We start from the raw sequence: 23,520 nt of genomic DNA on the forward strand, positions 1-23,520 counted from the left end.
AGCTCAGGGGAATGATGTTGGAGTATGTGATATACATGTTTAGGTCTGGTTTCAGGTCTTGCCAGGAACAGACAATAACTTCAACAACACACGGAAGCAATCAGTGGGTGCTCAATTCCGGGTAAAGTACTGTTGTTTTGCTATGCTTATTTAGTAACATGCAAGGAATTGCCGAAATGGTCCCCAGGAACCCGAACATAGTCAATAGAGCTCCTGGCACATGGAGAAAGGACTTTTCTGAGCTATAAGTGCAGGCTGTAGTGAGGGGGAAATCTTGGCTTGTGCTGCTGAGAGGGAGCTCCCACTGCCAGAGCCCTGGCTGGCACTGCTGATGGAGTTTTCACCAACAGGACCATGGATCCAGGAGGGTCTGGTTATTCTTTGTTTGCAGTGTTGTTGTAGCTGTGTTGGTCCCAGGATATTAGCGAGAAAAGGTGGATGAGATCATGGGTGGTGGGAAAACCCTGGGCTTGGGGAGACTAGCCCCCAGCCCTGCCCCTTCTGCCCAAGGCCCTGCCCCCTTCCACACCCACCGGAGCCCAGCCCCCACTATGGCCGCTGGCCCCTGCCCAGCACCACCTCCCCGCCACACACACACAGGTTGCTAGCTCCTGCCCCAGGCTAGCACCCCCAGAGCACCAAAGAGCTGGGCCGCGTGGCCCCAGCCTCCCCGGGCCGTGCCACCCAGCCCGACCCCCATGGTTAGCATGCCTTGGCCACACCAACCAGCCCAACACCCAGCTGACCGGCATCCCCTCCCCTGAAGGCGCCCCCCAGCCGAGCTGTGAGCACTGGGAGGGTGGGCGGTGTGGCCGGAGCAGCCCTGGTCCCAGCGGCCCCAGCACAAAGGGAACAGCCTTACAGCAGGCAGGATGGGGCCTGGGCAGTACTGGGTTTACCATGGCCCCGGGTCCAGGCTCCAAAGTGGCCCCGGCCAAGCCCACACTGCTTGGGCTGCAAGGCCCCACCAGCTCTTCCCTGCCCACCATGCTCCCCTGCGGGGGCAGAAGCTTGGTCCTGCCGGCTGCTGGGGCTCATGTTGCAGGGCAGGCTCCGCCCACACCCACCGGCAGCCAAGCTCCCCCCTCCCCCGCCTCTTCTCCCAAGCGTGCCGTGTTCCCACCCCTCCCACTTCCAGCATTTCCCCTGCCACCGAACAGCTGTTTGCCGGCGCTCCTGGAGGGAGGGGGAGAAGTGGGGTTGCAGCGCATTCAGGGGAGGAGGCGGAGAAGAGGCAGGGGCAGGTCCTTGGGAAGGGGGTGGAATTGGGGCAGGGCTGAGCAAAGGTGGGGCCCTGCACTCCCCCTACACATACCCCCTCCAGCCCCCTGCCATGAGCTGCTCAGAGCAGGGGGCTGGGAAAACCCCCATGACCCCAACCAACACCTTCAGCCCCCTGCCCTGACTCCTACACCCCTTCACACTTCCCTAGCCCCCTGCCCTGACTCCTGCACCCCCCATATACCCAGCCCCCAATGCCCTCACTCCTGCACCCCCCCACACATCCCCATCCCCACCCTGAGCCCCAAACAGGAGCTCCTGCAACACCCCCACACACACACTTTCCCACCTGCACCCGTCGCACCAAACAGGAGCTGTCCCAGGTAAGCGCTTCTCATCCCAACCTCCTGCCCCAACCCTGAGCCCCCTCCTGCATCCTAACTCCTGGCCAGACCCTGCACCCCAGCCCGCTCCTGCACCCTAATTCCCTCCCAGACCCTGCATCCCCAGCCTTGACTCCTGCACCCCTCTCTCACACCCCCAGCCCCCTCCCCACCCTGACTCCCACACCCCTCCCCACATCCCCACCTGCACCCCTCGCACCAAATGGGAGCTGCCCCAGGTCAGCACTCCACACCCCAACCCTGAGCCCCCTCCCTCACCCTAACTCCCTCCCAGACCCTGCACCCCCAGCCCTGAGCCCCCTCCCACACCCTAAGTCCTGGCCAGACCCTGCACCCCGACATTTTTTTATAAAGCATTCTTATCCAAAGAGCTTTACAATAGTTAGCTAACAGTACAAACAATATTTGGAAAGATCATTGTGGTTTGCCGAGACCCCCAACGATTTTCAAGTGGTCTTTGGAAAAATTAGTTGGATGACGAGAACAATCAAGGTACCTCACTTCATTTTCATTTACTTGCTATTACTTATAGGAGGAGGATGAAGAAAAAAAGAATGAAAAACGAGGGTGGGGGGGGGATAAGAGCAAATGTTCTTTTTCTTGGCTGGGTCCCAAGAAGGGGCCCCAAAAATGAAGCTGAGCACAGGGCTCCACTAACTCTAAATCCGCCACTGGGGCTGACCTTTCCCGCACAGCTCCCTACGCCGCAGCCTGGGGCTGACTCCTCACTCCTCAAGCTCTGCATGCCACTGCCAGGACAGGGGCTGACCCCTCCCTCGCCCCAGCTCCCTGCACAAGTGACAGGAGCTGGGGCTGACACCCTCTCCGCACTACAGCTGGGGGCTGGGGCTGGCCCCTAACCCCCACAAGCTCCATTCTGGCTGGGGCTGGGGTTGACCCCCTGACACCACACGTCGCCACCCCCCACATGCATGTTCCTCCACGCCCTGCTCGGGGGGGCACCGGACTTTTTTTGTAAACTGGGCATTTGTTCATTGCTCTCGCCAACTAATTAGTTGGCGAGAGCAAATGGGATAAATGTCCATTTTTGTCAAAAAAGACAAGAAGGCCAGGACAGAGCTTAAAAAGGGAACTGTCCCTGCCAAATGGGGATGTATGGTCACCCTATCTCCAGACAAGTGGGTCCTGAGGGAGTCTGGCCAGGGCAGGGGCAGACCCTGGCCTGGCTTATCGCACCACTCCTGAGAGGCTGGAGTGATTTCCCCAGCCTGGCACTGAACCGGCCCCGGATGCGCTGCCAGCTCAGCCTGGCAGACGCCGCCACCTTCCAGCAGGGCCGGTGAGTGTGGCCAGGGGGCAGGGTGTGAAGGAGTGGGTCTCTGGAGGTGTCGGGGGGGGCGGGGGCTGCTGGCCAGTGGAGGGCCCATTGGGGGGCGGTGGGGGAGGTCTGTGTGTTGGGATGCTGGGCAGTGTGGGGTCTGAGTGGGGGGCTGTGTAGTTGTAGTGGTGGGCTATGGGGAAGTGCATTGGGCAGTAGTGGTGCGGCTGTGTGTGGGGGGTGCTGGGCAGGGGTGGTAGTGTGCAGGCCGCTGTGCATTTGTGATGGAGGGTCTATGTGGGGGGCCACTGGGCATAGCAGTTCCGGGGGACGCTGGGCATAGGGAGTCGGAGGCTGTGTGGCGTGGCATGGGCCCACCCCTGAGGGGAAGGGCCACGCTGGCAGCACAGGGCTGGGCGGGCCAGTGTGCATCTGGCAACTTCCGGTTTGTATACAGTGCACTTGCACTGGGCTGGGTGGAGCAGGGCCAGCCCCACCATGCTATGCCCCATTGCCCCTGACTGGCCTCTCACTCTGGGGACCGACCTCCCCACGCCATGCTCCTTTGCCACCATGGGGCCCCACAAATATGTTTGGCGCATGGCCCACAAAGGTTAATCTGGCCCTGGTCCTGGAGGTGGAGCATGGGCAGGGACGTGTCAGGCTGTTTGTGAAGGTACAGTCTTCCCATGCCTATGATGCCAGCCACCCATGGATGAGGTAATGTTATTGATATTAGTATTTGTTGGCAAAAGAAGCAAGCTTTCAGTTTCAAGCTGACACAGAAGCAATGTACTCAGTGTCACAGCTAACTACAAGTTGGTACAGATAAGGAGTTCACATGTTGCAAAAGGCCATTCAGAATGAAGTGGCCAGTTGACACCTCTATAGTCCTAGAACAAAGGAGGGTGAGTGGGTTACAGATTGTTGTAATGAACCAAAAATCAGGAAATTATTTGGCATTTGCTGACCTGTGTCACCGCCTCCTGCTAGCATTCACTATCCGTGCTGATGGAGCGAATGTACTCTGCTAACCCACACTTTGTGCGCTGCATCAAACCGAACAGCCAGAAGGAGCCGGGCGTGGTTGACAGCCAAGTGGTGCTGGAGCAGGTGAGTGAGGGGCTCAGCATCCCTTCAACCAGGTCCTGTTAGGAACCAGACCTGTGACAGAGCAGGGGGCTGGATACAGCTGGGACTGTGCAGGACAAACCCCATTGTGAGGGTGGGGTTTGAAGACTGAATGGCTTGAATGAATACTGAAAGCTTATTCTTTCAGCAGGAGGGGCAATGACGGGGGCAGGGAGCAGAGAAGGCATAGCTCTTTCTCCACTTAAACTCTGAGTGTTTAGGGTTCTTCTCCACACTCCAGGACTCTGGCACCAAAATTCGTACTCCAGCCCTCCCTCTACCACTTTTCCTAATTACAGCAGGATCTGCCTCCCAGGGCACTAGCACTAGAGATCCCACTCCCAGCCCCCTAGTAAGATGCACAGTCGGCTGCATGCTGTTGCTGGGATTCAAGATCCCAACCTCAGATGGTACTTTCCCGACTGAGGTGATAGCTCTCTTCTGAGGAGAACTGTCTTTTGGGTCAGTAAAATCCCATGGGAAGCAAGTCTAAGGGGAAAAACAATTGAAGACAGTTAGCAGTTTTTCAAAGAGACATTAAAGGCACAAGAACAAACTATCCCACTGCATAGGAAAGATGGGAAGTATGGCAAGAGACCACTCTGGCTTAACCAGGAGATCTTCAATTATCTAAAACACAAAAAAGAGTCCTACAAAAAGTATAAAATCTGTCACATTACAAAGGATGAATATAAACAAATAACACAAGTATGTAGGGACAAAATTAGAAAAGCCAAGGCACAAAACGAGATCAAACTAGCTAGGGACATAAAAGGAAACAAGAAAACATTCTACAAATATATTAGAAGCAAGAGGAAGACCAAGGACAGAGTAGGCCCGTTACTCAATGAGGAGGGAAAGACAATAACAGAAAATGTGGAAATGGCAGAGATGCTTAATGACTTCTTTGTTTCGGTTTTCACCAAGAAGGTTGGTGGCGGTTTGACGTTTAACATAGTGAATGCCAGTGAAAATGAGGTAGGATCAGAGTCTAAAATAGGGAAAGAACAAGTCAAAAATTACTTAGACAAGTTATATGTCTTCAAATCACCAGGGCCTGATGAAATGCATCCTAGAATACTCAAAGAGCTGACTGAGGAGATATCTGAGCCATTAGCAATTATCTTTGAAAAGTCATGGAAGACAGGAGACATTCCAGAAGACTGGAAAAGGGCAAATCTAGTGCCCATCTATAAAAAGGGAAATAAGAACAACCCAGGGAATTAAAGACCAGTCAGCTTAACTTCTGTACCCGGAAAGATAATGGAGCAAATTAATTAAGTAATCAATTTGCAAACATCTAGAAGATAATAAGGTGATAAGTAACAGCATGGATTTGTCAAGAACACATCATGTCAAACCAACCTGATAGCTTTCTTTGACAGGGTAACAAGCTTTGTGGATGGGGGGAAGCGATAGATATGGTATATCTTGACTTTAGTAAGGGTTTTGATACTGTCTCGCATGACCTTCTCATAAACAAACTAGGGAATTGCAATCTAAATGGAGCTACTATAAGGTGGGTGAATAACTGGTTGGAAAATCATTCCCAGAGTGTAGTTATCAGTGGTTCACAGTCATGCTGAAAGGGCATAACGCGTGGGGTCCCACAGGGATCAGTTCTGGGTTCGGTTCTGTTCAATATCTTCATCAGTGAGTTAGATAGTACACTTATAAAGTTTGTGGATGATACCAAGCTGGGAGGGTTTGCAAGTGCTTTGGAGGATAGGATGAAAATTCAAAATGATCTGGACAAACTGGAGAAATGGTCTGAAGTAAATAGGATGAAATTCAAAAAGGACAAATGTAAAGTACTCCACTTAGGAAGGAACAATCAGATGCACACATACAAAATGGGCAATGACTGTCTAGGAAGGAGTTCTGCAGAAAGGGATCTGGGGATCATAGTGGATCACAAGCTAAATGAGTCAACAGTGGAACACTTGCAAAAAAAGCAAACCTCATTCTGGGATGTCTTAGCAGGAGTGATGTAAGTAAGACACAAGAAGTAATTCTTCCGCTCTACTCCACGCAGATTAGGCCTCAGCTGGAGTCTTGTGTCCAGTTCTGGGCACCACATTTCAGGAAAGATGTGGACAAATTTGGAGAAAGTCCAGAGAAGAGCAACAAAAATGATGAAAGGTCTAGAAAACGTGACCTATGAAGGAAGATTGAAAAACTTGGGTTTGTTTAGTCTGGAGAAGAGAAGACTGAGGGAGGAAACGATAACAGTTTTCAAGCACATAAAAGGTTGTTACAAGGTGGAGGGAGAAAAATTTTTCTCATTAACCTCTGAGGATAAGAGAAGAAGCAATGGGCTTAAATTGCAGTATGGGTGGTTTAGGTTTCACGTTAGGGAAAACTTCCTAACAGTCAGGGTGATTAAACACTGGAATAAATTGCCTACTGAGGTGGTGGAAGCTCCATCATTGGAGGTTTTTAAGAATAGGTTGGACAGACACCTGTCAGGGATGGTCTAGATAATGCTTGGTCCTCCCATGAGTGCAGGGGACTGGGCTAGATGACCTCCCGAGGTCCCTTCCAGTCCTACGATTCTATAAAACAAAATGTCCCTTAGCTCTGCTCAAGGGGTGCTCTGTTTTACCTGCTCATATGATGAGAACAGAGTCGCCCAGAACTAAGACTTTTAAGGCTAAAATAAGATCACACATGTTCTATGGGGCCAAAAACAATGAGGAGTCCTTGTGGCACCTTAGACACTAACAAATTTATTTGGGCATAAGCTTTAGTGGGTTAGAACCCACTTCATCAGCTGCGTGGAGTGGAAAATACAGTAGCAGGTATAAATACACAGCACATGAAAAGATGGAGATGCCTTACCAAGGGACTATTCAAGGGACACCATCATAGGACCTAACCACATCAGCCACACCATCAGGGGCTCATTCACCTGCACGTCTACCTATGTGATATATATATGCCATTATGTGCCAGCAATGCCTCTCTGCCCTGTACATTGGCCAAACCGAACAGTCTCTACGCAAAAGAATAAATGGACACAAATCTGACATCAGGAATTATAACATTCAAAAACCAGTCGGAGAGCACTTCAATCTCCCTGGACACTCAATAACAGACCTAAAAGTGGCAAATCTTCAACAAAAAAAACTTCAAAAAGACTCCAACGTGAAACTGCAGAACTGGAATTAATTTGCAAACTGGACACCATCAAATTAGGCCTGAATAAAGACTGGGAGTTGTTGGGTCATTACAAAACCTAATTTCCCCCATACTAATTTCCCCCTACTGTTACTTACACTTTCTTGTCAACTGTTTGAAATGGGCCATGCTCATTACCACTACAAAAGTGATTTTTCTTCCCTTGGTATCCCACTGTTAATTGAATTGTCTTGTTAGACTGACCTCCTACTTGGTAAGGCAACTCCATCTTTTCATGTGCTGTGTATTTATACCTGCTCCTGTATTTTCCACTCCATGCATCTGATGAAGTGGGTTCTAGCGCACAAAAGCTTATGCACAAATAAATTTGTTAGTCTCTAAGGTGCCACAAGGACTCCTCGTTGTTTTTGCTGATACAGACTAACACGGCTACCACTCTGAAACCTGTCACCATATGGGGCCAGAATTTGGCATAGGGCCATATTTCGGCCTTAGGGATTGTTCAAAATAATTTTCTGAGGAGACTTTCACTTTTTATATGCTGAGGTGGGTGTTCTTTCTTAAGTAGTAGAGCCTGTACTGCTTTTCTTAAATTTTGGTCTAAGATCTGTGCTCTTCTAGATTATAGATGGCCCTGTCTTTGCCTTCAGGAGCTGGAGTAACAACCTGTGTACTCCTTATTTCCATGGTATAAGTCCTTTCAATTTATTATAGATAGGTTGGGTTTCTCTCTTAGTGTTGATATCTTTTAATCAACATAATCAACTAGTCAAACAGACAATGACAGATACTGTGAAGAAGATCTGGCTATGATTCTAAGTTTGCCTTTTGGTTTTCTACTTTCAAGACAACTTATGTTTTTATAAAACCCATAATTATGTAAGGCAGATACTCAGTTAAGATTCAAAACCATGGAAACTGCTGTCCCATAAGGCAAACAAAGAAAAGTTCCTTCACATCTTATCTTTTCCCCATGTAAATCTGGAGAGTTGGAACACCTACCTCAGTACCTTTTGGACTGTAGAATTTTCCAGCTGCTGAAAGAATGCTCGTTTTTACCTCTCTTGTCTCAAAAAGAAATTTTGTCACCATCCCAAAAGATAATACTTAGCTTTTTCCTCAGTCCAGAGTAGTAATCAAATCAGTGGTTTTGAATTTTTCTTATTAGCCACATTATTAAAAAGCCACATGTATTAGCCACAATTCAATAGCCTATTAGCCACATGTGGCTAGTGGCGAACATATTGGACACCGCTGAATTACATCATTGATGAAGATATTGAACATAACCAGACCCAGAACCGATCCCTGCAGGACCTCACTTGATGTGCCTTTCCAGCTTGACTGTGAACCACTGATAACTACTCTCTGGGAACAGTTTTCCAACCAGTTATGCACCTATCTTATAGTAGCTCCATCTAGCTTATAGTTCCCTAGTTTGTTTATGAGAAGGGCATGTGAAACAGTATCAAAAGCCTGGCTAAAGTCAAGATATACCACATCTACTGCTTTCCCCCCCATCCACAAAGCTTGTTACCCTGTCAAGGAAAGCAATTAGGTTGGTTTGACACAATTTGTTCTTGACAAATCCATGCTGACTGTTACTTATTACCTTACTATCTTAAGACCACAAGAACAGCCATACTGGGTCAGACCAAAGGACTATCTAGCCCAGTATCCTGTCTTCCAACAGTGGCCAATGCCAGGTGCCCCAGAGGGAATGAACAGAACATGTAATCACCAAGTGATCCAACTCTGTCGCCCATTACAAATCTGGAATAAATTTTCCCTGCCACATCTATCAGACTACTAGGTCTGTAAGAAGCAGGATTCTTTCTATTCCCTTTTAAAAAATAAAATAGGAACTACAGTACTGGACTTCCAGTTAGATGGAATCAATCAAGTATGATTAACAACTGTATATAATTTAGCCAAGACCACCAATTAAGATTCTCCTGAAAAATTTCAGCAGGGAGAAAAATCTTCCCCTGAAGCTTTTTTCTGTTGTTGGACTAAAATAAATTACTATACTTCACTGTCCGTTACTGGAGACCAGAGTGGTAAATCAGACCGAGGATTCCTCATTGCATCAACTATAGTAAAATTAGATTTAAAAAAGCTGGTTTGGGTGAATCATTAAAGACCTGGCCAAAATATACTATCCAGGTGTCATCATTAATATAGGGTTCCTCAACTGAAGTGTCTCTACCAGTGCCTGAGGCTACCATCTCATAAAACATGGAAGAATTTTTAGCTCTAGCTCAGGGATCAGCAACCTTTGGCATGCGGCCCGTCGGGGAAATCTGCTGGCGGGCCAGGACGGTTTGTTTGCCTGCACCGTCTGCAGGTTCAGCCGATCGCAGCTCCCACTGGCCGCTGTTCGCCATTCCAAGCCAATGGGGGCTGCGGGAAGCGGCACGGGCAAGGGCCATATCAATTTGCTCATCCAGACATGCCAACAATGACTCAGAATAAAATGGGGAGTTTATAGAGGGAAAATAACATTTAATACTAAAATTTGGTGATCAAGAAAAAAAATTGAATACAGCCTGAATGCCCTAACACTTTAAGAACATAAGAATGGCCATACTGCGTCAGACCAAAGGTCCATCCAGCCCAGTATCCTGTCTGCCGACAGTGGCCAATGCCAGGTGCCCCAGAGGTAGTGAACCTAACAGGTAACGATCAAGTGATCTCTCTCCTGCCATCCATCTCCACCCTCTGACAAACAGAGGCTAGGGACACCATTCCTTACCCATCCTGGCTAATAGCCATTAATGGACTTAACCTCCATGAACTTATCTAGTTCTCTTTTAAACCCTGTTATAGTCCTAGCCTTCACAACCTCGTCAGGCAAGGAGTTCCCCAGGTTGACTGTGTGCTGTGTGAAGAACTTCCTTTTATTTGTTTTAAACCTGCTGCCCATTCATTTAATTTGGTGGCCCCTAGTTCTTATGGGAACAAGTAAATAACTTTTCTTTATTCACTTTCTCCGCACCACTCATGATTTTATAGACCTCTATCATGTCCACCCCTTAGTCTCCTCTTTTCCAAGCTGAAAAGTCCTAGTCTCTTTAATCTCTCCTCATATGGGACCCGTTCCAAACCCCTAATCATTTTAGTTGCCCTTCTCTGAATCTTTCCTAATGCTAGTATGTCTTTTTTGAGATGAGGAGACCACATATGTATGCAGTTATTCAAGATGTGAGTGCACCATGGATTTATATAAGGGCAATAAGAAGATATTCTCCGTTTTATTCTCTATCCCTTTTTTAATGATTCCTAACATCCTGTTTGCTTTTTTGACTGCCGCTGCACACTGCATGGATGTCTTCAAAGAACTATCCACGATAACTCCAAGATCTCTTTCCTGATTAGTTGTAGCTAAATTATCCCCCATCATATTGTATGTATAGTTGGGGTTATTTTTTCCAATGTGCTTTACTTTACATTTATCCACTGTGACAAAGTTCCTCCTCTGCCTTGGTGAGTCCTGCGCTTATTGGCGGATTTCCTTGCCTCAGAGGTTCACGGCAGCCCTCAGTTTGGCCACTTTCGTGGCTCAAACCTGCCCTTCACTCAGTTAGCCTCATCACTGGCCAGCATGGGGAAAAGAAGAAGAACAATCCTTGCAGTCTCTGCTGATCCACCTAGTGGATCAGGGAACAGGCCAGAGACCTTCCCCTTTGGTGGAACTCACAGTCCAGTTCAACTCCTCCGGTATCAAGTAGGGAGGTATGGGGGGAACCCGGGCCCCCCCTCTACTCTGGGTTCCAGCCCAGGGTCCTGTGGATTGCAGCTGTCTACAGTGACTCCTGTAACAGCTGCGTGACAGCTACAACTCCCTGGGCTGCTTCCCCATGGTCTCGTCCCAACACCTTCTTTATTCTCACCACAAGCCCTTCCTCCTGAAGTCTGATAATGCTTGTACTTCTCAGTCTTCCAGTAGTATGCCTTCTCACTCTCAGCTTCTTGAGCCTCTTGCTCCCAGCTCCTCGCACGCACATCACAAACTGAAGTGAGCTCCTTTTTAAACCCAGGTACCCTGATTAGCCTGCCTTAATTGATTCTAGCAGCTTCTTGATTGGCTGCAGGTGTTCTAATCAGCCTGTCTACCTTAATTGTTTCCAGAAAGTTCCTGATTGTTCTGGAACCTTCCCTGTTACCTTACCCAGGGAAAAGGGACCTACTTAACCTGGGGCTAATATATCTGCCTTCTATCACTCTCCTGTAGCCATCCGGCCTGACCCTGTCACACCACATTAAATTTCATTTGCCATTTTGTTGCCCAATCACTTAGTTTTGTGAGATCTTTTTGAAGTTCTTCACAGTCTGCTTTGGTCTTAACTATCTTGAGCAGTTTAGTATCGTCTGCAAACTTTGCCACCTCACTGTTTACCCCTTTCTCCAGATCATTTATGAATAAGTTGAATAGGATTGTCCTATGACTGACCCTTGGGAACACCACTAGTTACCCCTCTCCATTCTGAAAATTTACCATTTATTCCTACCCTTTGTTCCCTGTCTTTTAACCAGTTCTCAATCCATGAAGGGATCTTCCCTCTTATTCCATGACAACTTAATTTACATAAGAGCCTTTGGTGAGTTTAGTAAGGCTTTTGACATAATCCCATGTAATATTCTTCTAAAAAAACCTAGGGAAATGGGTCTAGATAAAACTACTATAAGGTGGGTTCACAAGTGGTTGAAAGACTACACTCAGAGTGGTTATCAATAGTTCAATCAAACTGGGAGGATGTCTCAAGTGGGGTTCCATGGGAGTCAGTCCTGGGTCTGGTACTAGTCAATATTTTCATTAATGACTTGGATAATAGGAGAGTAAGCTTCTAAAATTTGTGGATGACACCAAGCTGGGAGGGGTTGCAAGAACTTTCAAGGACAGGATTAGAATTCCAAGTGACTTTGACAACCTGGAGAATAAGCCTGAAAGAAACACGATGAAATTCAACAAAGACAAGTGCAAAGTACTATATATCATGTTTACTGCTTACCCCTGTATCCACTAGGCTGGTAACCCTGCCAAAGAAGGAAATTAGGTTGGTTTGGCATGATATGTGTTTGAAAAATCCATTCTGGTTATTCCTTATAACACCTTTTTATAACTCAACATCCTGACAAATTGTTTAATACTTTTTTTCAGTATCTTTCCAGGTATTGAAGTTAGGCCAACTGGTCTGTAATTCCTTGGGTCCTCTCTGTTTCCATTTTTAAAGATAGGTGCTATGTTTGCCCTTCTCTGGACCTCAGCAATTCTCCAGGAGTTCCTGAAGATAATTTCTCATGTTCCAAGATTGCTTCTGCTAGTTCCTTAAGTACCTTAGGATGAATTTCATCAGGCCTTGCTGACCTCATTACCTTTGACTTGTCTAAATATTCTTTAGCCTCTTCTTTCCCTGTTTTGGCTTGCAATCCTTCCCCTTATTGTTAATATTAATTGTGTGGAGCATCTGGTCACCGTTAACCTGTTTAGTGAAGACTGAAGCAATATAGGGATTGAACGCATCAGTCTTCTTGATGTCCTATTTTTATTAGCTCTCCTTCCTGGGTAAGTAGAGGACCTACACTTTCCTTCATCTTTCTCTTGTTCCTAATGTATTTAAAGAACCTCTTCTTATTGCATTTGATGTCCTTTGCTAGGTATAACTCATTTGGTGATTTAGCCTTTCTGATTTTTTCCTATATGCTTACGCTATTATTTTGTTCTCCTCCTTAGCAGTTCATCCATGTTTCTGCTTTTTGTAGGATGCTTTTTTTATTTTTAGGTCATTCATTCAAGGTCTCCTGATGGAGCCACCTTGGTTTCTTCCTATTCTTCCTATTTTTCACATTGGGATAGTTTGCAGTTGTGTCTTTAATATTGTCTCCTTGAGAAAATGCCAGCTCTCCTGATCTCCTATATCCCTTAGATTTTCTTCCCATGGACCTTACCCACTTTTCTGAATTTGTTGATGTCTGCTTTTTTGAAGTCTATTGTCCTTATTCAGCTGCTCTCACTTCTTCCTTTCTTTCAAATCATGAAATCTATGATTTCATGTTCACTTTCCCCCAGTTGCGTTCCACCTTCAAATTCACAGTCAGTTCCTCCCTGCTGGTCAAAATGAAGTATAAAAAGGCTGACCCACCTGGTTATTTTCTCCACTTTCTGAAACAAATTTGTCCCAAATACATTCCAAGAACTTATTGGAAATGTTGTTTTGCTGTATGACTTTTCCAACAGATGTCTCTAGATCAACCAGAAGTTATTGGTCTGGTTACAGGAATATCTGCATGAACTTCTTTGACCTATGCTGTGCCGGAGGCCAGACTTAGACGATCATAATCGTTCCTTCTGGCCGTAAAATCTGTTAACCTCTTTTTGAACCTTATTGTGCTCTCACCTCAGCTCAGGTACAATGGATTGCTGGAAACCATCCGGATTCGGCGAAACGGCTTTTCCTGGAGACCCTGTTTTGAGGAATTTGCAGAAAGGTTTGTTAAAATCATGAAATGTTGTTTGATGAAGATCGGTAGGGAAGTGATTCCAATAATGGGGTGAGGGAAATGCTATTCTGATCAACAGTGAGTGAAACGACCTGATTAAAAAGTGTGAAAAGGACCTAAGACTGTGGGTATGGTATGTGTGGTGCAGGAGGAGGAAGTGGACGGGTACTGATTTGCAGTCATCCTTGCTGTAATAGGGACACTGGATCAGCTCAGGGCATCAGAGATTTATATCTCCCTTGTTGTTAAATTTGGTTTGTTTCTGACAGATACCGAATTCTCCTAATTAAACCAGATGTCCCACTCACACAGGAAAGGTAAGAACCTTCCTCTCTGCTCCCTGTAGTCATGAGTAAAGAACAACACAGGAAATTTCTGAAGAGCAAAATTTGCTAAATCAACTTGATTGCTGTTGTGAAGGAATTGCAAACTGAATAGGTGAAGGGAGTAGCGTGGGAAGGGATCTTGCGATGAAGGGACTATAAGTACCTAGACATAGTGATTTGGAGTTTGGTAAAAGCATTTGATACAGTTATGTATGGAACCTTTCTCCCTCAAATAATTCACATTGGCTTGGATAGGAACTCTGTCACATAGAGGAGAAAGAAAAAGGAGTACTTGTGGCACCTTAGAAACTAACCAATTTATTTGAGCATAAGCTCTCGTGAGCTACAGCTCACTTCATCGGATGCATACTGTGGAGAGTGAGTTTGTGTGTGGGGGGGGGGGGGGGGGAGGGTGTGAAAACCTGGATTTGTGCTGGAAATGGCCCAGCTTGATTATCATACACATTGTAAGGAGAATGATCACTTTAGATAAGCTATTACCAGCAGGAGAGTGGGGTGGGAGGAGGTATTGTTTCATGGTCTCTGTGTATATAATGTCTTCTGCAGTTTCCACAGTATGCATCCGATGAAGTGAGCTGTAGCTCACGAAAGCTTATGCTCAAATAAATTGGTTAGTCTCTAAGGTGCCACAAGTACTCTCTTTTTTCCTTTTGCGAATACAGACTAACACGGCTGTTACTCTGAAACATAGAGGAGAGACACCCAGCTGAAGGAGGAAACTGATAATGGGGCAGTGTCCAGCTCTGGTCGGTCTCCCTCCCTCCCCCCCCCCCAGTTCTTTATTGATGATCTGGTTTGTGGGTATGTGTGCTGCCTTCTTGCTTCCTACTCTCTATACTCAGTGGTCCAGTTCCTGTGTTTGTGCATGTATAACATTGGGTGTGTGCATCTACTCAGTGTCTGCTGCTAGTTATCTGCCATTCAGACTGTTATGTTTTGTTCAGACTTAACTGGTTCATGGCTATTACATGTTTTGTTTGACAACTTACCTGCGAGTCTTCCTTCATTTTTATTTTTTTTATTTTTTGCTGTTTTGGGATTGTCATTCTGGGGTGCATCTATGCATAACATTATGGCAATGAGTGCTTCTATTGTGTAACCCATGCTGCCTGTACATCCTTCTGTTGTTGAATGGTGATACTTTATTCAGAATTTCTGGAACTGTGTGCAGATCATGCAACTCTCCCATGCTGCTAGATTACCCCGGATGCAGAACTGCTTAGGCTGTTATCGCATTGATATTTATGATGGACTCCTGGAGCCCAAGTCCTCTTTTGATGCAGCTGTGCAGCATCTCAGTGAGTATTTTGACACTGGAGATTCTGTTCTGTTAAAGAGGAAAACAATTTTTTGAAGCTCATCAGCAGCCTAATGAAACCATATGTGAATTTATTTATGGTGGTTGACCCAGGACTGTGATTTTTGGGGATGTTATGATGATCATGCTCTTGGATATTTTTGTGGTTGGCATAGCCAATGACCACCTTGGTGAATGGTTACTGGTGCAAGATGCTAGAACCCTAACTTTTGATTCTGCAGTTACCAAGAGCAAGGCATATGAGGACTCAGGCTGAAAGAGGTTCTGTGTCTCAGACTGCTGCTACCTTTGTGTCTGTGCTTAAACTATTAGCTGCTCATTGTACTTCCATCACCCAGATTCAAACGATACTACATATTCCTGCTCCACAGCCTCAGCAGTGAAAATTGACTGTGTGGTAATACAGATCACTTGGCCAATTTTTTTGCCTGCTTGGCTAGAACTGCTGAGTGCTGGGCTTGCAGAGAGAAAGGACATTTTAAGTTAGTGTGCCATTGTACACTGGTTCATGACAAGTGCAGAGTCCTAAACTTAGGAAAGAAGAATTCCATGCACCGCTACAGGCCTGGGACCAACTGGCTAAGCAGCAGTTCTGCAGAAAAGGACCTGGGGATTACAGTGGATGAGAAGCTGGATATGAGTCAGCAGGGTGCCCTCGTTGCCAAGAAGGCCAATGGCATTTTGGGCTGTATTAGTAGAAGCATTGCCAACAGATCGAGGGAAGTGATTATTCCCCTCTATTCGGTACTGGTGAGGCCACATCTGAAGTATTGCATCCAGTTTTGTTCCTCCCACTACAGAAAGGATGTGGAGAAATTGGAGAGAGTCCAGCGGAGGGCTACGAAAATGATTAGGGGGCTGGGGCACATGACTTACAAGGAGAGGCTGAGGGAACTCGTGTTGTTTAGTCTGCCGAAGAGAAGAATGAGGGGGGATTTGATAGCAGCCTTCAACTACCTGAAAGGAGGTTCCAAAGAGGATGGAGCTAGGCTGTTCTCAGTGGTGGCAGATGACAGAACAAGAAGTAATGGTCTCAAGTTGCAGTGGGGGAGGTCTAGTTTGGATATTAGGAAACACTATTTCACTAGAAGGGTGGTGAAGCACTGGAATGGGTTACCTAGGGAGGTGGTGGAATCTCCATCCTTAGGGGTTTTTAAGGCCTGGCTTGACAAAGCCTTGGCTGGGATGATTTAGTTGGTGTTGGTCCTGCTTTGAGCAGGGGATTGGACTAGATGACCTCCTGAGGTCTCTTCCAACCCTAATATTCTATGACAAGAAGAGGCCTGAAGTGCATATTGTCTAGGGAAGTCATGGAAGCTCTTTCACTGGAGGTTTTCAAAACAAGGCTGGGTAGCCAACTATCTTGGATGGCTTAGGCACAACAGATCCTGCATCTTGGCACGGGGTTAGACAAGATGGTCCTTTCTGACCCTGTGGTTCTATGATTCTGTATTGGGAAGGTGAAGCCACATGAGACCACCTTGTTGCCTTGAATACAATACAGGGACTCCAATGTTGCCTTTAATACAATCTTCTCATGTGGAAAGGCACTGGAACTGATCTCTCATATCATAGAAATTAATGGTACACTGCTGAGGTGCCTGGTGGATACAGGTGCTGCAGTTAACATTCTCCCTTTTGGGTCAGTTCATAATCTGGACATTTGCCCAACCACAGTGGTTATAAAAGCCTGGAATTTGTATTTGCAGACAGTGGGTGAAACTCTGTTCTGTGCTCTACAAAGGCATAGCCTTGACTGCAAAGTTTTATCTTGTTAAAGACGATGCTGTGAATGTTGTTCCATTATTGTCCTACGATTTGTGCTTACAATTTGGTATCATGCATGAGCTCTCACAGGATATCTCAGGTGTGGTTATGTCAGCTAGATTAGAAGGGGATACCCAATGTATCCTTCAGAGACGCCATGATTTGTTTAACAATGACAGTGTTCCATCCATGGGCTATGCATACTCTTTGCTGTTGGATTTGAACACCAAGCCCTTTGCACCCCGTGCATGAGATGTACCTCCTATACTTGTTGTCAAGATCTGAGCAGAACTGCAATGCATGAAAACTGATTATATCATTTGGGAGGTGAAAGGGCCTATGGATTGAAGCTTATCCACAGTGATAGTATACCAGAAGAATGGTGATATTCAATTTCACAGACTTTAGGGCTCTTAATAAATATGAGAAACGTGAGCAGTTTCAGTTGCCAGTCTTCAAAGAGGTGACCTGTTGGGTCAGTGGATCCCAGATTTTCTCTGTGTTGGATTACTGATCCGGTTATTGGAAAATACCTGTGTCTGGAAGTTTGCTTTCAGCATGCCATTAGGGAGGTACTGCTATCAATGACTCCCTTTTGGTTTAGTCTCTGCTCCTTGAAGTATTTGAGAGTGGTCTCTCAGCTCTTTGGTAATATCCAGCGTGCATGGTGCTATTTGGAAGACATTCTTGTCTTTGATAAGACCCTTCCTGAGCATAATGCTTATCTGGACCAGGTGCTAACCCGACTCCAACAAGCTGGCATAAAGTTGAATGTGGCCAGCTGCAGTTTTCAGAGTAACAGCCGTGTTAGTCTGTATTCGCAAAAAGAAAAGGAGTACTTGTGGCACCTTAGAGACTAACCAATTTATTTGAGCATGAGCTTTCGTGAGCTACAGCTCACTTCATCAGATGCATGCCGTGGAAACTGCAGCAGACTTTATATATACACAGAGAATATGAAAAAATACCTCCTCCCACCCCATTGTCCAGCTGGTAATAGCTTATCTAAAGTGATCATCAGGTGGGCCATTTCCAGCACAAATCCAGGTTTTCTCACCCTCCACCCCCCCCCACAAATTCACTCTCCTGCTGGTGATAGCCCATCCAAAGTGACAACTCTTTACACAATGTGCATGATAATAAAGTTGCAGTTTTGTGAAAGATGCTGTAGAGTTTCTGTGGCATTCTCTGTCAGCTGATGGTGTGCAACTGACATCTGAATGGCTACAAGCTGTAGCTTCGCTACCGAAACATACAGATTGTAGCGGTTTACGTTCATTCCTTGGCCTAGTAAAAGAAGTAGGTGGCTGTGTTCTGCCCAATTTTAGTACCCTTGCCAAGCTGCTGAGAGATCTAATCAAGGGACGGTTAGTTTGGACTAAAGAGACAAAACAGATCTCTTTCTCATTTTGATCCAAGGAAGCCCATAGTGATTCAAATTGATGTATGCAATCAGGGTCTGGGCACAGTTCTGTTCTAGGTGGGATGGCCAGTTATATACTAATCCCGTACTCTCACCGTGACAGAAGCAAAGTATTCCCAGATTGAGCTAGAGTTCTTGGTGATGGTTTTTGCTATTGTACACTTCAAAGTCTATTTACTGGGAAAACATTTTACTTTAGAAACTGATTTGCCTATTTTGGGCCTCTGTCATAAGGCTGTTGATATGCTGAACATGAGGCTGCAGCAGTGGGTTATCGGTTGCAGCAATATGACTGGTTTTCATTTGGTACAAAGATCTAATTTACTTATTGATACTCTTTCAAGAAATTCTGATGGGTTGGCACCCTTGTGTGCAGAAATGGCAAGGTACGTGTTATGCTTTTTACTGAACAGCTTGCCAGTTGACTTAAGGCAGACTGCTGCTCTTCAAGATGCTGAACTGTGCAAGGTGATACATGCTGTACAAACGGGTTGGATAGACCCATTTCTTAAGAGAATTTTGTCTATATTCTACAAAATTTTGTTCTGAGCTCACAGTGAAAACATGTGCTACTCAACATATCCTATGCAGAGGAGCACGGATGATCATCCCAGCCTCATTTGACATGCAGTCCTGGATGTGACTCATGAAGGACATTTGGGAGTTATGAAGACGAAGGTGATTCTGTGTAGTTATGCTTGGTAGCTAGGGCTGCACTCAGACATTGAGCATCATGCAAAGGCATATTCAGCCTTCACAGTGCATAGAACTTACTGCTCCTCCAGCCCCTTTGATAATCGTAGCCATAGATAGACCATGGCAGAGAATTGCAGTGGATATTCCTGGCCCCTTGATTGCAGTGCATGGCTACGTGCTATTGAGTGTTATAGGCTGTTACTCACATTACTTCTTTGCATTCATAATTTCACAAGGCTCCTCAAAGAAACTCATCTCTTGCTTAACCACTTTGTGATGTTTGGCCTACCAGAGAGCCTTCTTTCAGAAAATGGGACTGGGGGGGGTTCCCCTGGAGTGCTACCTGGAACTGGGGTACCACTGAGCCTCCCTGACCCACCAGCCTGGGCTCCCTTTACACTGTATTGCTGTGACCAGCCTGCCAAGGCCTCTCCCAGGCTCCAGCACGCATACAGGTAGGGATACACCCGGCTGCAGAACATACAAATGCTCTGCATGGGGAAGCTACAGCTAAAGAACAGCCCAGCTACTCAATTACACTGCAGAGCGGGGAGTGCAAACCCAAAATTATACCATCTTGCACTGTACAGAGATCTGTACAGTATACGCTCATGAAATTTGCCTCCTCCCTCAGTGTGGAGAAAGATATGCAACAGCCTTCTGCCCAAGTTATGATTCCCACACACTGGTTTTAGACAAAGCAAAAATAAGTTTATTAACTGCAAAAGATAGATTTTAAGTGATTATAAGGGATAGCAAACAGATCAACGCAGATTACCTAGTAAATAAACAAAACCCTAAACTGAGCTTAACATACTAGATAGGTAGGATATGATTTAGCAAATTCTCACACTCGATGATTCAAGCAGGCTGCAGAGATTCTTAAGGGGCCACCCACAGTTGCTTACAGCTTAAAAACCCCAGGTGTTCCTTTCACAGGCTAAAACTCCCCTTTAGCTTGGGTCCAGCACTTCCCAACAGTTCAGTCCTTGTTCCTCAGGTGTTTTTCAGGAGTCGCCTTTGGGTGGGGAGTCAGTGAAGAACATGATTTTGGCAATTAATTGATCTTTAAATATTCATGGTAAATAGGCCCAATGGCCTGTGATGGGATGTTAGATGGGATGGGATCTGAGTTACCCAGGAAAGAATTTTCTGTAGTATCTGGCTGGTGAATCTTGCCCATATGCTCAGGGTTTAGCTGATCACCATATTTGGGGTGGGGAAGGAATTTTCCTCCAGGGCAGATTGGAAGAGGCCCTGGAGGTTTTTCACCTTCCTCTGTAGCATGGGACATGGGTCACTTGCTGGAGGATTCTCTGCTCCTTGAAGTCTTTAAACCACGATTTGAGGATTTCAATAGCTCAGACATAGGTGAGAGGTTTTTCGCAGGAGTGGGTGGGTGAGATTCTGTGGCCTGTGTTGTGCAGGAGCTCAGACTAGATGATCATAATGGTCACTTCTGACCTTAATATCTATGAATCTGTGAAGAGCCACGATGATGTTACTCACCTGCCTTAACTAGCTTTTGCATATGGCAGGAACCCTTTGTCTCCAAGCTTCGTTCCCATGCCAATCAGTGGAAAAACACTGGTATTCCAAGATGGAGTCCAGTACCAGGTGACCTGGTCACATGACCGTGTAGGGTCCTAGCAGCCACGAATCTGCCTTTGTCTTCACAAACAAGGTCAGCTCCCAGACTACTGCACTGGGCAGCACAGCATGGGGAGGAGGTGACCAGCCCTCTGTGGAGAAAGAAGTGGTTCGGTACTATTTAGAAAACCTGGACGAGCACAAGTCCATGGGGCTAGATGCGCTGCATCCGAGAGTGCTAAAGGAATTGGCAGATGTGATTGCAGAGCTATTGGCCATTATCTTTGAAAACTCATGGAGATTGGGGGAGGTCCTGGATGACTGGAAAAAGGCTAATGTAGTGCCCATCTTTAAAAAAGGGAAGGAGGAGGATTCGGGAACTACAGGCCAGTCAGCCTCACCTCAGTCCCTGGAAAAATCATGGAGCAGGTCCTCAAGGAATCAGTTCTGAAGCACTTAGAGGAGAGGAAAGTAATCAGGAACAGTCAGCATGGATTCACCAAGGGCAAGTCATGCCTGACTAATCTAATTGCCTTCTATGACGAGATAACTCGTTCTGTGGATGAGGGGAAAGCAGTGGACGTGTTATTCCTTGACTTTAACAAAGCTTTTGACATGATCTCCCACAGTATTCTTGCCAGCAAGTTAAAGTAGTATGGGCTGGATGAATGGACTATAAGGTGGATAGTAAGCTGGCTAGATCGTCGGGCTCAACGGGTAGTGATCAATGGCTCCATGTCTAGTTGGCAGCCGGTATCAAGTGGAGTGCCCCAAAGGTCGGTCCTGGGGCCGGTTTTGTTCAATATCTTCATAAATGACCTGGAGGATGGCGTGGATTGCACCCTCTGCAAGTCTGCAGATGACATTAAACTGGGAGGAGAGGTAGATATGCTGGAGAGTAGGGATAGGATACAGAGGGACCTAGACAAATTTAAGCATGAGGCCAAAAGTAATCGGAAGAGGTTCAGGACAAGTGCAGAGTCCTGCACTTAAGACGGAAGAACCCAATGCACAGCTACAGACTAGGGACCGAATGGCTAGGCAGCAGTTCTGCAGAAAAGGACCTAGGGGTTACAGTGCATGAGAAGCTGGATAGGAGTCAACAGTGTGCCCTTGTTGCCAAGAAGGCCAATGGCATTTTGGGATGTATAAGTAGGGGCATTGCCAGCAGATCGAGGGACGTGATCGTTCCCCTCTATTCGACATTGGTGAGGCCTCATCTCGAGTACTGTGTCCAGTTTTGGGCCCCGCGCTACAAGAAGGATGTGGAAAAATTGGAAAGCGTCCATCGGAGGGCAACAAAAATGATTAGAGGGCTGGAACGCATGACTTATGAGGAGAGGCTGAGGGAACTGGGATTGTTTAGTCTGCAGAAGAGAAGAATGAGGGGGGATTTGATAGCTGCTTTCAACTCCCTGAAAGGGGGTTCCAAAGAGGATGGATCTAGACTGTTCTCAGTGGTAGCAGATGACAGAACAAGGAGTAATGGTTTCAAGTTGCAGTGGGGGAGGTTTAGATTGGATATTAGGAAAAACTTTTTCACTAGGAGGGTGGTGAAGCACTGGAATGGGTTACCTAGGGAGGTGGTGGAATCTCCTTCCTTAGAAGTTTTTAAGGTCAGGCTTGAGTAAGCCCTGTCTGGGATGATTTAGATGGGGATTGGTCCTGCTTTGAGCAGGGGGTTGGACTAGATGACCACCTGAGGTCCCTTCGAACCCTGATATTCTATGATTCTATGAGTCAGAGCCTGTTTACAGCATCCTCTGGAAGGCTCCGGGGTGGGAGATAAGCTTTTCCTAAGGCCTATTGTTCTCCCTAATGGTTCATTAACTTGAATGGGCCCTTCCCAGCCAGCCATCTAGACTGATTGCATTCTGCCTAGTAGGTGTTCCCCATTTGTAAACACATTTGTAATAGGTTTCAGAGTAGCAGCCGTGTTAGTCTGTATTCGCAAAAAGAAAAGGAGGACTTGTGGCACCTTAGAGACTAACCAATTTATTAGAGCATAAGCTTTCGTGAGCTACAGCTCACTTCCTCAGATGCATATCGTGGAAACTGCAGCAGGCTTTATATATACACAGAGAATATGAAACAATACCTATTCCCACCCCACTGTCCTGCTGGTAATAGCTTATCTAAAGTGATTTCCAGCACAAATCCAGGTTTTCTCACCCTCCACCCCCCCACACAAATTCACTCTCCTGCTGGTGATAGCCCATCCAAAGTGACAACTCTTTACACAATGTGCATGACAATCAAGCTGGGCTATTTCCTGCATAAATCCAGGTTCTCACATCCCCCCCACCCCCATACACACACAAACTCACTCTCCTGCTGGTAATAGCTCATCCAAACTGACCACTCTTCAAGTTAAAATCCAAGTTAAACCAGAACATCTGGGGGGGGGGGTAGGAAAAAACAAGAGGCAAGGTATAATGCAAGGTAGCCTGTTTCCTCTTGTTTTTTCCTACCCCCCCCCCCAGATGTTCTGGTTTAACTTGGATTTTAACTTGAAGAGTGGTCAGTTTGGATGAGCTATTACCAGCAGGAGAGTGAGTTTGTGTGTGTATGGGGGTGGGGGGGATGTGAGAACCTGGATTTATGCAGGAAATAGCCCAGCTTGATTGTCATGCACATTGTGTAAAGAGTTGTCACTTTGGATGGGCTATCACCAGCAGGAGAGTGAATTTGTGTGGGGGGGT

The 23,520-nt window shown here is 46.3% G+C and overlaps 1 protein-coding gene across 6 annotated transcripts in view; it reads left to right on the forward strand.

Moving 5' to 3' along the window:
* The window catches only part of LOC311520947 (myosin-IIIb-like), a 156,052-nt gene that overhangs the window by 68,247 nt on the left and 64,285 nt on the right, over positions 1–23,520 (forward strand). For all 6 annotated transcript variants that reach the window (XR_014711733.1, XR_014711734.1, XR_014711735.1 and 3 more), the window contains exons 17-20: positions 56–121; positions 3,898–4,017; positions 13,580–13,665; positions 13,947–13,994. Coding sequence is in view for 3 of the 6 variants with exons in the window: in XM_084628940.1 (XP_084485066.1) it covers positions 56–121; positions 3,898–4,017; positions 13,580–13,665; positions 13,947–13,994 (320 nt within the window). In the remaining 3 variants the exon portion in view is untranslated. The remainder of the gene's footprint in view (positions 1–55; positions 122–3,897; positions 4,018–13,579; positions 13,666–13,946; positions 13,995–23,520) is intronic.

This window comes from Lepidochelys olivacea, assembly GCF_965140295.1.
Source record: "Lepidochelys olivacea isolate rLepOli2 genome assembly, chromosome: 5".
Lineage (NCBI taxonomy): Eukaryota > Metazoa > Chordata > Testudines > Cheloniidae > Lepidochelys > Lepidochelys olivacea.